The 17963-nt window shown below is 42.1% G+C and overlaps 1 protein-coding gene across 1 annotated transcript; it reads left to right on the forward strand.

Annotated features, from left to right (window-relative positions):
* The first annotated feature begins 961 nt into the window (after positions 1-961).
* LOC125546163 (protein DETOXIFICATION 40-like) lies at positions 962-8611 on the forward strand. The gene is made up of 7 exons (XM_048710330.1): positions 962-1337; positions 4738-5369; positions 5468-5524; positions 5625-5863; positions 7533-7651; positions 7755-7841; positions 8149-8611. The coding sequence occupies exons 1-7, from the start codon at positions 1062-1064 to the stop codon at positions 8227-8229; spliced, it is 1491 nt and encodes a 496-aa protein (XP_048566287.1). The 5' UTR covers positions 962-1061; the 3' UTR covers positions 8230-8611.
* The last annotated feature ends 9352 nt before the right edge of the window (positions 8612-17963 follow it).

The raw sequence follows: 17963 nt of genomic DNA on the forward strand, positions 1-17963 counted from the left end.
CAAGGAAGAAGATCAGCTGTGAGGTTGAAGAAAAACCGTGAGCCGTTGATTTTGCATCCAACGATTCACGGAATCGATTGACCCCAATTTTTTTCGAGCTGACTGATATCTAGCCACGCCCGATGTTGGGTGCTCACTTAAATCAATGTAGACTTATTTCTTATCAGTTTAACATTTTAGGAGAAGAGATTAAGAAAATACTCCGGATAAGATGAGATAGATAGAGGAAAGAGAATAATATATTTACTGAGATGCAATGTACAAATAATATCATGGAAATTTACAAGGTCAGCTAATAGCATGATGAGCAGATTCTACTGAAATAGAATGTTAACATAAGATCCATCCTACCACTTAATCAGTGTTTCTAGTGCGATCGGTGTATGTCCAATCATCATTGCTACCGAAACTACATTTCTCCAATAGTACTTATGTCCTAACCAAAGAAAGATTCTAGTGATATACCACTACGTAGTTAACATAAGATCCATCCTATCACTTAATCAGTTTTTCCAGTGGGATGTATGCCCAGCCATAATTGCTATGGAAACTACGCTTCTGGATGCAACATCAAGTCGGCTAAAACGAAGACCCCATGTGTACGCGCATCATATCGCCGCCCATCACATGCATGGTGTCCATACACACTCACGTAACCTACCAACTCCCACACGGATCGGGTGATGAAGGAGAGCCACTGGACTAGCTAGGTCTGGACCTGATCCCACATCGCCTTGAAAGGGCTCGCGCCGGTGTGGCAGAGGCAGATCACCACCAGCTACCATTGTCAGCAAGTGGCCGCGCGAACCTCGTGGGTGTGCGTGGACGGCGACTTGGGAGGCAGGCAGGCCGCCAGAGCCAGAGCGTGGGGAGTCCCACTGTCAGCGCGAATCCAGGCATTCCACTATTTTTGTAGTAGGTATTGGCGACCGGGGCGTCAACGCCGAGAGAGAGAGAGAACACTGGCACATACACCATATATACGAGCTAGCTAGCTAGCTAGTAGTAGCTACTGGCCATAGTCTCTCCTCCTGTCCTAGCTACCAAACCTCACGAGCATCATGGCTGGCGGGGACGAGCATGAGCATAACGCGCCGGGTCGGCTGGAGAGCATCCTGACGGACACGTCGGCGCCGCTGGCGGAGCGCGCGTGGGCAGCGGGTGTGGTCGAGCTCCGGCTGCTGTCGCGGCTGGCGGCGCCGGCGGGGGGGGTGTACATGATCAACTACGTCATGTCCATGTCGACGCAGATCTTCTCCGGCCACCTCGGGAACCTGGAGCTCGCCGCGGCCTCTCTCGGTAACACCGGCGTCCAGACCTTCGCCTACGGCCTCATGGTACGCGCTGGCACTCCTCCGCTCACATCTCTACGTCGTTGGTTTGAGATAGACGCACGCAATGCTTGGATCAGGACCTCGGGTGGGTTTCTCCGGCCGGCCGCCGGCGTGCATGGATCCCATGCTCGTTGAGAGTTGAGAGCAGCACATGTTGATGCTCGGTAGGTCTTTGAAAGTTGACGCTTGACACAGCACATGCTCCGACGGTCGTGGATCTTGCAGGCATGCAGTAGTCCCCGGCTCAAGCTGGTGGCCACAGATCAAACCCACAGCTTAGATTAGACCAAGTACTACTATTATTGTTTCCTGTTACAGTAAGTAGTGGATTAGATTCTGGTAAGCCGCAGATTAGATTGGTGGGAGTAGATTCTTGTCGATCGTTATTAGTAGGGCTGGATCAGTGGGAGTACACTAGTGTCTTTCGCGAGAGATCTATGGCACATGGCAGGCCTACTTGGCACAAGCCAGTCATTCATTCATGGCGACTTGGCAGTGCCCCCTTGGCCCCGTCCTACCTACTCACTTTCTAGCTGGGCCGTCTCCTTGCCGTGCACATGGCGGGGACTGAACCTGGTCGAATGCGACGTGTGTGCCTCTCCATCCATCCATCCATCTCGTTGGTCACAGGGCAGCCTGGTCTAGCTTCGGCGTGGGCATGGGAGAGATAATGTCGATCGGGAATTCGGGATGTACACTGACGAGTGTGACCACGCTAAATAAATGCATGAATCGCCGGTCGATATGAGGGTTAGATATGGATGGTTTGGTTTCTAGCGGTCGCTCGCTAGCAGCCGCACCAATTATAACTTAGGGAGGATATTCTCCTCTCTTAATTAATGGCTAGGTGATGGCCACAGCCCACCCACTGCTTAGATCGACGGAGCGTGACATAGATGTTTCCTACGTACTACAATATATTACATGGTTATTAGTGGGGTTATGGATAGAGTAGGGTCTCTATGGTTGGCAGGCCTATTGGGCACAAGCCACTGACTCGTGGCTTGTACTCCCTCCGTAAACTAATATAAGAGTATTTAGATCACTACTTTAATGATCTAAATGTTTTTATAGTAGTTTACAGAGGGAGTATTACGGATTTGAAGGTACCCCGTGGCCCGTCTTGTATGTGTGATGTGTGGCAGGTGTGAAATGACCAAAATCGACTTGCCACCTCCCATACTAGTTCCGTCTATGATAATTGTACCGCTCTGTAATTTTTTGTAAGACGTTTTAAGAGTGCATGACAGTGTCAAAAAACGTCTTATATTAAGTTTGGGAGGGATAGTTTTCTTTAGAAAAACTGTAGGAATCTGCTGTGCAGATTTTATTAATTTCTAGATAAGTACTTCCTTCGTCCCAAAATTCTTGTCTTACATTTGTCTAAATACGGATGTATCTAGTTAAGTTTTAGTGTTAGATACATCCGTATGTAGAGAAATCTACGACAAGAATTTTGGGACGGAGGGAGTACTAGTGTAGTGTGTTCAGTTAAGTGAAGGCATGACTTTTTTTTTGCGGGTGAAGTGAAACCTGCCATATCAGCCCCTTCATTTTTCCCAAATCCTAAGCTGAGCACGCCGTACGCGAGGTGAATATATATGGTTTTTCATGATGGTCTATTTCTTATTTCTAAGCAGAGCATACATATGCTTGTCTAATGACGTGACCTGTCCCATCAATCTTTGACTCTTGTCGTCCTGTTTATATATTCTCCTCTTTCTCGATCAATCAACCAATCAATTGATAGCGTATGTAGGACAAGAACCAATCTCATTTGATTATGGGTGAGAGGTTGATGGATCGATATGCCTCGTCGGCACCTATACGTCGCCCTACTTAAAAAAGGTCTCATGTCATTTTCGATAAAGGCATTTTTATTATAACTTAAAATTTAGCATTGGACGGATTCATATCCCATGTCATTTGGAATGTTTGTCCTCTAATCTGAACTCTAAAGTAATATTTCGACCCCACTTAGTTGTAGTACGAACCATGATGCTGTAGCTGTCAGCTCATTAATTTTCCGAGCACGCTGCACATAAAAGGGAATCTGGACTCAGGGACCGGATGCACTTACTCTGCAATCATGCGAGACACAGATTATATGTGGCTTTGAATTTTCAATGTGCTTACTCTCTTGAGATTGATAAGTCACCTTGGTTGTTGATCAACAGTTTCACTGTTTAATTCCCATTTTTTTCCTTGAATGTTTTGGTGTTATTTATCTTATTCCTTATTTGTTAATTCATTAGTCTTAAAAGCTATTTTGTTTGTTTCACATATTATTGTACAGTTTACTTAGTGTAATACTACTGCTATATATAAGAAGTCTGCCTGGAAACCGAGCAAATCAATCATAACGGTGAACCAGTTGAAAATCTTTCCTTGTTTTCTTGAAAGCACTTGCACATGCTGTTTTCCTAAGAAACATACAAAATCGTTCTGCAAGTTATGTAAGAAGATTAATTAGAGGACATGGAGGGAGCAATATGAAACTCATAATGATGAATTTGATTAAGAGCGGTGAAGCTCCATGAAACTCTATTAAGTTTGTCATGAGGCTGTATCTAAAAAAAAGTTTGTCATGAGGCACACAATATAATAAGTCGCTTTGAATTTCAGTGAGCTTCTTGAGATTCATAAGTTTCCATGCTTGTTGCTCAACAGTGTTTCTTCACTGTTTAATGTCCATATTTGTGTTATTCAGTACATTTTCCCATATTTGTTCATTAATTAATTTTGTCAGCTATTTTGTTCGTTTCACATGTTTTTGTACATTTTACTTAGTGTTACACTGCTAGTATAAGAAGTCTACCTGGAAACCTAGAAAATCAAACATGTTTACATGCTCTTTTCTATGAACATACTAAATTGTTTTGCAAATTATCTAAGATGAAAAATTAGAGGACATGGAGGGAGCAATATGAAACTCATAATGATGAATCTGATCAAGAGGGATGAAGCTCAATGAAACTTCAAATGAAGACAAAAGAGGAACGGAATTAAGGGTGTAGTGCCCATGGTTTTAAATAGCCCGCTAAAGCTCCGCTATAACACGCTATAGCGTTTAGAAAAGGTCTCGCGCTAAGAGTCTTTTGTTCAAACACTTGAGCAAACATTTTAAATAGCTCGCTATAGCTCCGCTATAGCATTTAGAAGAGGTCCGCCGTTAAGAGGCTTAGCGCGCTATTTAAAACTTTGGTAGTGCCACAACACATTGGACGTGGGTAGATCATTGTGAACCATAATCACATTCCATATTCTGAAAAATAATAAGCTCATTTCAGTTGTCCCCTTCCTTTTTTTGCATGTAGTCCTAATTTATCCTAAATCTAAGGTACAAGTTAGCTAGGACGCAGTTTGTGACAATCCTAATAATTATGACATTACGTGTTTGCAGCTGGGCATGGGCAGTGCAGTGGAGACCCTCTGCGGTCAGGCCTACGGTGCACACAAATACGACATGCTCGGAATCTACCTACAGCGCTCCATCATTCTGTTGGGCTTAACCGGCATACCACTTGCTGTGATGTATGCCTTCTCGGAGCCACTCCTCTTGTTGATGGGACAGTCACCGGATATAGCTCGTGCCGCGTCGATCTTTGTGTACGGCTTGATTCCTCAGATCTTCGCGTACGCCGTCAACTTCCCCATTCAGAAGTTCCTACAGGCACAGAGCATCGTCCTGCCAAGTGCTTACATCTCCACGGCAACGCTCGTTCTACATGTGCTGATGAGTTGGGTGCTCATGTACAAGGTTGGCCTTGGGCTGCTCGGTGCCTCTTTGGTGCTGAGCGTGAGCTGGTGGATCATGGTTGCCGCACAATTTGTGTACATCGTCGTCAGCCCGACATGCCGGCACACGTGGACGGGGTTCAGTTGGCAGGCCTTCTCCGGTTTGCCGAGTTTCTTCAAGCTCTCCGCTGCGTCTGCCGTGATGCTGTGCCTTGAGACATGGTACTTTCAGGTGCTGGTGATCATTGCTGGATTGCTCCCCAACCCTGAGATTGCCCTGGATTCCCTCTCTATATGGTGAGTATCATTGGACATTAAGTTTTACTATTGTTCCCAGTAATCAATCTTCAGAGTTGGCGCTGATTAAATTTCATGTGTGCGTTTGGCCGGTACAGTATGACGATTTATGGTTGGGTGTTCATGATCTCCGTTGGGTTCAATGCCGCTGCAAGGTTCGCAAGTCTATACTCAAAGGCCTTGATAAACATTAGCATTACTTACTTACAACTAGGTAAGTACTCTAACTAACGAATTGATACGTTTTCACTTCAGTGTAAGAGTGAGCAATGAGCTTGGCGCTGGCAACCCCAAGTCTGCATTTTTCTCTGTGTGGGTCGTCACCGGGCTCTCTGCAACAATCTCTACCATCCTTGCTGTCGTGATTCTCTGCCTTCGCAACCACATCAGCTACTTGTTCACAGATGGTGAAGCAGTTTCAGATGCGGTGGCGGATCTCTGCCCATTTCTCGCCGTCACGCTGGTTCTCGGTGGCATCCAACCTGTACTGACAGGTAATTTTAGACACTTTCTACATGAAGAACAAGTGATTTCTTGATTCTCGACTAGTCTGTTAGTACAAAATTATGGAAAGAGTAGATGGCAGGTGCATTATTAGAAAAATAGGAGCCCATTTCTGTTTTGTTTAACGTTACAATTCATGTGCACTTTCACTTTTTTAATTCAATCTATATTTCTTTCATATACTATATCACTAAGCTCCCTAGGATTGGAGGCCTCACAATCAATTGAGGTCTCCAATTGGGATTTGGTCACCCAATTTTGACCGGGTCAACAATTTCTCAAAACTCTATCATTTTTTTATACAATACGCTATGTTTTCTGGTTTTTAAATCTTCACAATTAATTGAGGCTATAATTTGAAATTGGGTCACCCGATTTTGACTGGGTCAACAATAGGGCTCTTCCATTTAATTATTTTAATTCTCTATATTTCCTAATTTTAAAGCTCTTTCATTCAATTGAGGTATTCAATTTTGGATTTGATTCACAATTTTGATCGAGCCAATAATTTTTCCAAATCAATCAGCAACAACCGGCCTATAAAAACATATCAACCCCTCGCAAACTCCCATTCCTTAGAAAAAAGCACCACCATGTGATACTATAGCGCCAATGCAATACATGCAACCACTGATGAAAAAATATCCCCACATAAATATGGGTTGATTAGCGGATAGCACAGAATTACACCGCGAAAGGCCCACCAAATAACCGCATTCCACCAGTTTCAAAATATAAGGGTTATTACGTTTTTGGAAAGTCAATTTCTTTTAACTTTGACCAAGTTCAGAGCCAAAAATATCAACATCCACAATATTAAACAAAAAAATGTAAATTCATTTCATGATGAAGCTAATAACACCCATTTGATATTATGAATTTTGATATATTTCTCTATAAATTTGATCAAACTTAAAGAGGTTAGACTTTTCAAAAAAAATACACCATATATTTTGAAATATAGCGAGTAAAGAAATTTAAGAATCCCAACAAATTCAACGGCGCGGCAAAGCGCACCCAACCCTTCTAGTAGTTACTAAATTAGAACGTACAAGAGTATTGCGAGATGACCTACACCTATATTTGAAATGACTGTAGACTCTTTCATATTTGTGGGGCAACTACGTCATATGTGTTAAACATAGCTCCAATTCACTTATAGTGCAAAATTCTCTCCCAAGTCCAGGCTAGTCCTTTATAGTTCTATCATGTTTTTTAGGACTATAGTAGGTTTCCCTCCCGTGGTTTTACTAGTTTTTGTAGTATTATGTACAAGAAAAGAATGTGATACTATCTTTTCGCATAGGAAAGGGAAATAGAAAGAATTGATACTACAAGATGTAGGCCCTTAGGAAAAAGAGAATGAAGGTACAAATGAGGGAAACGTGTCTATCATGTTTTGAGGTGCAAATTTTTCCATACTAAGATAACACATATTTTAGGGATATAGTAGGTTTTCATACCGTGATTTGATTAGTTTTTGTATTACCAAAATACAAGAAAAGAATAGGGTATTACATGGTGTAGGCCATTGGTGCAAAAAGGTGAAGGTACAAATGAGGGAAACAATTCTACTATGTTTTGTGATGCATATTTTCTCTCTTGAGATACCACATATTCAGAATGATTAGGATTTACTAACATGTATGGAAACATCAGGTGTTGCTGTTGGATGTGGATGGCAGAAATTTGTTGCTTACGTGAACGTCGGCTCTTACTACATAGTAGGTGTCCCACTTGGTGTTGTTCTTGGTTTTTTCTTCAATCTCGGCGCAAAGGTGATTGATCTATCTACGAAATTTTTCATATATGTTCCGTGATGGCAATATATTCAGTTATGTGTTCTAACGTATGTTGGTGGAATTGTATGCCTACTTGCAGGGTATTTGGGGTGGTTTGATTGGGGGAACGGCCTTGCAGACAACCATTCTGTTGTGGGTCACCATAAGAACTAACTGGACGGAAGAGGTATTCCTTGTTATTAAACCTTTTGTGCAGAAAGTTGAATTTACATTTCCATTATTTTGTACAAAAGTGTAAATGATGAATCCTAAATTAACTCCTTGATGACCATGGATACAATCTAGCTTTCATTGTCCCCATATATGTTGTCATTAATGTAACATGCACACATGTTGCTTGTTCATCACCATTCCTCCATCACATGATTAAGAACCTTCTTGAGAGTATGTGCTTGATGCAAACTGATCAAAGATATGTGTTGAAAAAAAATACACTACATTACTGTATAGGTTAATTTTTCTACATTCTCCAGGTAGAGGAGGCACAGAAAAGGTTGAACAAGTGGGATGAGAAGAAAGAGCCCCTCCTTACAGGCTTCAAGGACAATAACTAATAAGTGGGTCAGTCTAGAGATGTGTGTTTCCATCTCAACAACACATAAGCATGCTGGTTTCGAGACTCGTTGTCGGTGTGGGGTGGGAGGGACTGATTTCAGGTGTTTTAAATCTCACATAAATTTATGTCCTGATTTGGATGACATGCCAATTATAGGCTTTTCAGTATATATTGTAGTCTTGGTTGGCATGTTACAGCTTTCTTTACTTCGATTGTATCTATGTTCTTGGTCTTTCCCTCTTCCTTGTAAGGCCATTATTTCGTGACTTTGTAATACATTTTGTAATTAGCTGGACTATATGCATACATGACATTGGACAAGCGGGTAATGAAAAGAGTGAAGTTTTGAAGACTGGGCTCCGATGAGCCTGGAATTTGGATATCTTGAAAAAAAGACTACATTATATTATTTTCTTCTTCCTATGCACACATGTTGGGAGACGCCTTACTTGACATTGCGTGCGTAACCCTTCATCACACATATGTACGTGCACTACCAGCCAGGCTGCAGACAGTGTGATTAACCGGCTAGCTACCTCCCACGATTGCAACTTGCTAATCCAGCAGTTTCACTTCCCAAATCCAATAGCACACAAGGGGGGGGGGGGGGGGGGGGGGATTTGCAAGTCACATTCTCGCACTGGCAAAAAAAAAATCTCTCATGCCGCAAAGGTCTATGGTCAGTTTCATTAGGCTATACTAAGTGGCAGCTCTTTATTGCATTTGCTTCGATACAAATTGTTTTTCTAGTGCCTTCTATAGTGTTACATGGTCGTAGCTATGAATTTAGGGCAAGGGCATGTAAAATAGGGTCACATTTATTTAATATTCATATCACCAAAGAACTGACATGACTAAAATATTCTCCCTGATGGCTTCATGAGTAAGGACGATGGTGATCAGGTGGATCTGAATCATGAACAGGAGGGCGTAGAGTCTCCACACGATGCACGAACGCACAAGGTGACAAATTCAAGAAAAAAGAACAGGCTTGGCGCCATGTAGTTCTCCTGGGCTACACACGGGGGAAGGGGGGATAGTCACTGCCACATCTCGAGCTTTATCCTCAACATCTCCCGTCGTTGCCGTGGTCGGCTCCATGCAGGCCATGCCCTAGGAGGCACCACGCGATGGTGGGGCCTCTCTTTCTCCATCGCCCGTTGATGTTTCCTTGCTATATTACGAAAAATATTGTTGGACCCACAAGATCAAGGATTTGTGGCAATTGGCAAGAGAAGGATTCTCCCTCACCGGGAAGAAAGCATATCAATTTGCAGAGTTCTTCTATGAGTCCAATGATCAGCCCTGCTTTCAACTAAGAATCTTTGTCATTGGTCCCTGACTTGTCTAGCGAGGGTGTCAACCTCACTAGATTCGCTAGTTACCAGGATTAATGTATCCGCGTGTGCGAATGAATTTGTATGCAAATGTAACCGATTTAGAATATCAAAAAACAGAAAATGTTAAAAAGATATTGTATTTATGAGGAAAAAAGGACCGAGATCCATACATTCACTAGTGACATTTCTCCAAATAGCATAGGCATGGTAATCAAATTGCAATTTCGTATCGGTTAAATTGCAGTGTTTATGGTTAATTATACATGTCATGATTGCATGTGGCCATTACGTCCTTATATCGATAAACTGCTTAAAAGCATGCACCTATAGCTAATACTCCATTCCAAGACCAAAATTCTTCATACATCTGAAAGTATTAGCTCCACACCAAGGCAATTAGCTAACTATCTTTTTATTCTCAGTGACAATAACACAATACAAAACCCTTATCTCTTACTTTCACCGAGATAGACTACTTGCAAGGTTAAACCCCAACCAATGCACATGACTCCCTCTTCAAGATTATCCATCTAAACGGGTCAAGAAATAAACTAATAGACCGGAGAGCATGCACATCTTAAAAATGCAGCACAGAACCGAAACAAAGAAAAAAATCATATATAATCAGATCATAAAAGTGACAATTCATCACACCGCAATAAACATACCAAGATTACATCAATCTGATCACAATCATGTTACACGGCTCATGTGATCTTTGCATTGAAGAACCTGAGGTAGTAGAAGCCACATAATTACTATTATGGACACATAGTCACATAACTATTGTTATGGACCCGTAGTACACGGATGACTACTCACATGGTCAAACTTAAAGGTGTTGTATATGTATATACACAAGGTTGATGAAGAAAGCTCAATGATGACATTAGGTGTTGTATATGTTAGCATATTTTTCTACCAGCTTAGTCAAACTTAAAGGTGTTTGACTTAGCACAAACCTTGTTGCACCTTACGTTTCATGTGTGCATGTGGCGAGAATATTCTACTTAAAAATATCTCCTAACTTAAAAAAACACTAAAGTTCTGTCATTTGGTTCTCCTTCATCTAGCCTTGTAAATTCCACACTCCTTCTTTCTATTTTGATTTTCTTTCCTTCCATCTCTGCTTTGTCCATCAATATTTTTTCTGAAACCGCCTCAATTGTCACACCTATTATTGACTTATCTAATAAACTTGAGTTTTATTTGGTATGTCAATAAAGTTACTAAATGAGTGTTTATCAAATAAAATTCTACTTTTTTACACAATCACAATAATATGGGCAGGCTACTATAATATTTATAACATATCACAATGCAGGAATAATTATTTATCAGTCCCTCTTATCCAAAATAAATTTCATATTTTTAATTCAAATTTTAAGTAAAACCACGACACTTATTTTGGATCAGAGGGAGTATAAAATAGCATTTTCACATGGTTTCCAAGTTCCAAATTCCGGGCTCCTATCCAAAACTTCACACCTGTTTCTTTACCTGATTCAGCATCATGCCAAGCTAATTACAAATGTATTACAAACTCGCCAAATAATGGCCTTCCAAGAAAGAAGGAACAACTAATAACTTCAAGACAATTCGACGAAAGAAAGATGTGACATGCTAACCAAGACTACCGTATGTACTAACAAGCCCATCACTGGCGTGTGATGCGTGTCATCCAAAAAATGAGGCATAAACTCACAGATATCTACGTGAAAATAAATAGACCTGAATTCAGCCCCTCCCACCCACGCCGACGGCGAGTCTCATAGCCAGCACACTTCTGAATCGGATAACTGGAAACACAAATCTAGACTGTGATACGTCTCCGTCGTATCTACTTTTCCAAACACTTTTGCCCTTATTTTGGACTCTAACTTGTATGATTTGAATGGAACTAACCTGGACTGACGATGTTTTCAGCAGAATTACCTTGGTGTTGTTTTATGTGCAGAAAGCAAATATTCTCGGAAAGTCCTGAAACTCCACGGAATACCTTAGAAAAAATAATAAAAAATCCTCACCAAATATGAAGACCAGGGGGCCCACACCCTTTCCATGAGGGTGGGGGGCGCCCCCCCCCTAGGGCGCACCCCCCTACCTCGTGGGCCCCCTGTTGACCCTCCGACGCCAACTCCAACTCTATATATTTGCTTTCGGAGAGGAAAAATCAGAGAGAAGAAATCATCGCATTTTACGATACGGAGCCGCCGCCAAGCCCTAAAATCTCTCGGGAGGGCTGATCTGGAGTCCGTTCGGGGCTCCGAAGAGGGGGATTCGTCGCCGTCGTCATCATCAACCATCCTCCATCACCAATTTCATGATGCTCACCGCCGTGCGTGAGTAATTGCATCGTAGGCTTGCTGGACGGTGATGGGTTGGATGAGATTTATCATGTAATCGAGTTAGTTTTGTTAGGGTTTGATCCCTAGTATCCACTATGTTCTGAGATTGATGTTGCTATGACTTTGCTATGCTTAATGCTTGTCACTAGGGCCCGAGTGCCATGATTTCAGATCTGAACCTATTATGTTTTCATGAATATATGTGAGTTCTTGATCCTATCTTGCAAGTCTATAGTCACCTACTATGTGTTATGATCCGGCACCCCTGAAGTGACAATAATCGGGACCACTCCCGGTGATGACCATAGTTTGAGGAGTTCATGTATTCACTATGTGTTAATGCTTTATTCCAGTTCTCTATTAAAAGGAGGCCTTAATATCCCTTAGTTTCCAATAGGACCCCGCTGCCACGGGAGGGTAGGACAAAAGATGTCATGCAAGTTCTTTTCCATAAGCACGTATGACTATATACGGAATACATGCCTACATTACATTGATGAACTGGAGCTAGTTCTGTGTTACCCTATGTTATGACTGTTACATGATGAACCGCACCCGGCATAATTATCCATCACTGATCCAGTGCCTACGAGTTTTCCATATACTGGTTTACGCTTATTTACTTTCCCGCTTTTACTGTTACAATCACTACAAAATATCAAAAACTTTACTTTTGCTGTCTTTACTTTTGTTGCCGCTACCACCACTATCATATTACTGTGCTACTAAACACTTTGATGCAGATACTAAGTTTCCAGGTGTGGTTGAATTGACAGCTCAGCTGCTAATAGTTGAGAATATTCTTTGGCTCCCCTTGTGTCGAATCAATAAATTTGGGTTAAATACTCTACCCTCGAAAACTGTTATGATCCCCTATACTTGTGGGTTATCAAGACATTTTTATGGCGCCGTTGTCGATGAGCATAGCTCTATTCTTTGAGTCACTTGGGATTTATATCTGCTGGACACTATGAAGAACTTGAGAGATCCAAAAACTAAGATCTATCCCTCAACTACGAGGGGAGGTAAGGAACTGCCATCTAGCTCTGCACTTGATTCACCTTCTGTTATGAGTAAGTTTGCGACACCTACATCTGCTTCCGCTATTCGTTCTGATATGTCGCATGTTATTGATGATGCCACTTCTACTATACATGATACTTATGATGAAACTGCTTCTATGACTGATACTACTGTGCCCCTTAGTGAATTTCTTGAAGAACAAATGGCTAGGGCTAGAGAAAGAGAAATTGATGAAACTGAATACGATGATGATAGTGATGATGAAAATATGCCTGTTATTCCTGAAGGTTATCTTTTTGATAAAGATGCTTCTTTAGCTATTTTAGCCTGCAAAGATAGATATGAGCTTAAAAGGTTATTAATTAAATGGAACAAAGAATCACTTAAAGATAAAATGAAACCCGATCCTACTTTTGCTACTTCACCTATATGTGTTCCTGATAAATATTATGAATTCTCTGTTGATCCTGATATAATTACTTTGGTTGAATTTGATCCGTTTTATGGCTATGAATCTGAAACTGTTGTGGCACATCTTACTAAGTTAAATGACATAGCTGCCCTGTTCACTAATAATGAGAGATCACGTTACCTCTATTTACTCAAAATATTTCCGTTCTCATTAAAGGGTGATGCTAAGATATGGTTTAATTCTCTTGATCCTGGTTGTGTGCGTAGTCCCCAGGCTTTACACTTTATGCTTCCGGCTCGTATGTTGTGTGGAATTGTGAGCGGATAACAATTTCACACAGGAAACAGCTATGACCATGATTACGCCAAGCTATTTAGGTGAGACTATAGAATACTCAAGCTTGGGGGAGGCTTCTCAAGTTACTTAATGCTTTGCCTGATCATCCTCTTAAGAAACCTGAAATACTTGATATCTTTTATAATGGACTAACCGATGCTTCCAGAGATTACCTGGATAGTTGTGCTGGTTCTCTTTTCAGGGAAAGAACACCGGATGAAGCTGAAATTCTATTGAATAATGTTGGGGAACGTAGCAATAATTCAAAATTTTCCTACGTGTCACCAAGATCAATCTATGGAGTCATCTAGCAATGAGGGAGGAGTGGATCTACATACCCTTGTAGATCGCGCGCGGAAGCGTTCAAGAGAACGGGGTTGATGGAGTCGTACTCGTCGTGATCCAAATCACCGATGATCCTAGCGCCGAACGGACGGCACCTCCGCGTTCAACACATGTACGGAGCAGCGACGTCTCCTCCTTCTTGATCCAGCAAGGGGGGAGGAGAGGTTGATGGAGATCCAGCAGCACGACGGCGTGGTGGTGGAAGTAGCGGGATTCCAACAGGGCTTCGCCAAGCGCTGCGGGAGGAGGGAGAGGGAGGCGCCAGGGCTTAGGTGTTGCTGCCCTCCCTTCCCCCACTATATATAGGGCCAAGGGAGAGGGGGGGGGGCGCAGCCTTGGCCCTTCCTCCAAGGAAGGGTGCGGCCAAGGGAGGAGTCCATCCTCCCCAAGGCACCTAGGAGGTGCCTTCCCCCTTTAGGACTCTTCCTTCCCCTCATCTCTTGGCGCATGGGCCTCTTGGGGCTGGTGCCCTTGGCCCATATAGGCCAAGGCGCACACCCCTACAGCCCATGTGCCCCCCCGGGGTAGGTGGACCCCCTTGGTGGACCCCCGGGACCCTCCCGGTGGTCCCGGTACGTTACCGATAAAACCCGAAACTTTTCCGGTGATCAAAATAGGACTTCCCATATATAAATCTTTACCTCCGGACCATTTCGGAACTCCTCATGACGTCTGGGATCTCATCCGGGACTCCGAACAACTTTCGGGTTACCGCATACTAATATCTCTATAACCCTAGCGTCACCGAACCTTAAGTGTGTAGACCCTACGGGTTCGGGAGACATGCAGACATGACCGAGATGACTCTCCGGTCAATAACCAACAGCGGGATCTGGATACCCATGTTGGCTCCCACATGTTCCACGTTGATCTCATCGGATGAACCACGATGTCAAGGACTTAATCAATCCCGTATACAATTCCCTTTGTCTAGCGGTACGATACTTGCCCGAGATTCAATCGTCGGTATCCCGATACCTTATTCAATCTCGTTACCGGCAAGTCTCTTTACTCGTTTCGTAACACATCATCCCGTGATCAACTCCTTGATCACATTGTGCACATTATGATGATGTCCTACCGAGTGGGCCCAGAGATACCTCTCCGTTTACACGGAGTGACAAATCCCAGTCTCGATTCGTGCCAACCCAACAGACACTTTCGGAGATACCTGTAGTGTACCTTTATAGCCACCCAGTTACGTTGTGACATTCGGCACACCCAAAGCACTCCTACGGTATCCGGGAGTTGCACAATCTCATGGTCTAAGGAAATGATACTTGACATTAGAAAAGCTTTAGCATACGAACTACATGATCTTGTGCTAGGCTTAGGATTGGGTCTTTGTCCATCACATCATTCTCCTAATGATGTGATCCCGTTATCAATGACATCCAATGTCCATGGTCAGGAAACCGTAACCATCTATTGATCAACGAGCTAGTCAACTAGAGGCTTACTAGGGACATGGTGTTGTCTATGTATCCACACATGTATCTGAGTTTCCTATCAATACAATTATAGCATGGATAATAAACGATTATCATGAACTAGGAAATATAATAATAATCAATTTATTATTGCCTCTAGGGCATATTTCCAACAGTCTCCCACTTGCACTAGAGTCAATAATCCAGTTCACATCGATATGTGATTAACACTCAAGGTCACATCCCCATGTGACTAACACCCAAGAGTTTACTAGAGTCAATAATCTAGTTCACATTACCATGTGATTAACACTCAATGAGTTCTGGGTTTGAACATGTTATGCTTGTGAGAGATGTTATAGTCAATGGGTCTGAATCTTTCAGATCCGTATGTACTTCGCAAATCTCTATGTCATCTTGTAGATGCAGCTACTACGCTATATTTGGAGCTATTCCAAATAACTGTTCTACTATACGAATCCAGTTTACTACTCAAAATAATCTGGATTAGTGTCAAAGTTTGCATCGGCGTAACCCTTTACGACGAACTCTTTTACCACCTCCATAATCGAGAAAATTCCTTAGTCCACTAGTTACTAAGGATAACTTTGACCGCTGTCCTGTGATCCATTCTTAGATCACTCTTGTACCCCTTGACTGACTCATGGCAAGGCACATTTCAGGTGCGGTACACAGCATAGCATATTGTAGAGCCTATGTCTTAAGCATAGGGGACTACCTTCGTCCTTTCTCTCTATTCTGCCGTGGTCGAGCTTTAAGTCTTAACTTCATACCTTACAACTCAGGCAAGAACTCCTTCTTTGGCTGATCCATTTTGAACACCTTCAAGATCATGTCAAGGTATGTGCTCATTTGAAAGTACCATTAAGCGTTTTGATCTATCCTTATAGATCTTGATGCTCAATGTTCAAGTAGCTTAATCCAGGCTTTCCATTGAAAAACACTTTTCAAATAACTCTATATGCTTTCCAGAAATTCTACGTCATTTCTAATCAACAATATGTCAACAACATATATTCATCAGAAATTCTATAGTGCTCCCACTCACTTCTTTGGAAATACAAGTTTCTCATAAACTTTGTATACACCCAAAATCTTTGATCATCTCATCAAAGCATACATTCCAACTCCGAGATGCTTACTCTAGTCCTTAGAAGGATTGCTGGAGCTTTGCATACTTATTAGCATCTTTCAGGATTGACAAAACCTTCCGGTTGTATCACATACAACCTTTCCTCAAAAATCGTTGAGAAAACAATGGTTTTTGGCATCCTATCTGCAAGATTTCACAAATAATGCAGTAATTGCTAATATAATTCCAACAGACTCTTAGCATCGCTACGAGTGAGAAAGTCTCATCGCAGTCAACTCCTTGAACTTGTCGGAAAACATCTTAACGACAAGTCGAGCTTTCTTAATGGTGATACCTACCATCATTGTTCGTCTTCCTTTTAAAATCCATATGTACCTAACAGCCTTACGACCATAAAGTAGTTCTCCCAAAGTCTACACTTTGTTTTCATATATGGATCCTCTCTCGGATTATATGGCCTCGAGCCATTTTGGAATCCAGGCCCACCATCGCTTCTCCATAGCTCGTAGGTTCATTGTTGTCTAGCAACAAGACTTCCAAGACAGGATTACGTACCACTCTGAAGTAGTACGCATCCTTGTCATCCCACGAGGTTTGGTAGTGACTTGATCTGAAGTTTCATGATCATTATCATAAGCTTCCACTTCAATTGGTGTAGGTGCCATAGGAACAACTCATGTGCCCTGCCACATACTAGTTGAAGAGATGGTTCAATAACCTCATCAAGTCTCCACCATCCTCCCACTCAATTCTTTCGAGAGAAACTTTTCCTCGAGAAAGGACCCGATTCTAGAAACAATCCCTTATTGCTTTCGGATCTGAGACACGAGGTATACCCAACTGTTTTGGGTGTCCTATGAAGATGCATTTATCCGCTTTGGGTTCGAGCTTATCAGCCTGAAACTTTTTCACATAAGCGTCGCAGCCCCAAACTTCTAAGAAATGACAGCTTAGGTTTCTCTAAACCATAGTTCATATGGTGTCATCTCATCGGAATTCGTGGTGCCATATTTAAAGTGAATGTGGTTGTCTTTAATGCCTAACCCATAAACTATCGTGGTAATTCGATAAGAGACATCATGGTATGCATCATATCCAATAGGGTGCAGTTATGATGTTCGGACACACCATCACACTATGGTGTTCCAGGCTGTATTAGTTGTGAAACAATTTCCACAATGTCTTAATTCTGTGCCAAACTCGTAATTCAGATATTCATCTCTATGATCATATCATAGATATTTTATCCTCTTGTCACGACGATCTTTCAACTTCACCCTGAAATTACTTGAACCTTTCAATAATTCAGACTCGTGATTCATCAAGTAAATATACTCAACATGTACTCAAATCATCTGTGAAGTAAGAACATAACGATATCCAC

Source organism: Triticum urartu, chromosome 3, assembly GCF_003073215.2.
Source record: "Triticum urartu cultivar G1812 chromosome 3, Tu2.1, whole genome shotgun sequence".
In the NCBI taxonomy this organism is placed as follows: Eukaryota; Viridiplantae; Streptophyta; class Magnoliopsida; order Poales; family Poaceae; genus Triticum; species Triticum urartu.

Excerpts from the sequence above, each read along its gene's own strand:
- LOC125546163 (XM_048710330.1), top strand. The coding sequence starts at position 1,062 with ATGGCTGGCGGGGACGAGCATGAGCATAACGCGCCGGGTCGGCTGGAG. Across the intron at positions 5,370-5,467 it reads CTGGATTCCCTCTCTATATG|TATGACGATTTATGGTTGGG; the intron begins GTGAGTATCATT and ends TGGCCGGTACAG. Across the intron at positions 5,864-7,532 it reads CATCCAACCTGTACTGACAG|GTGTTGCTGTTGGATGTGGA; the intron begins GTAATTTTAGAC and ends TGGAAACATCAG.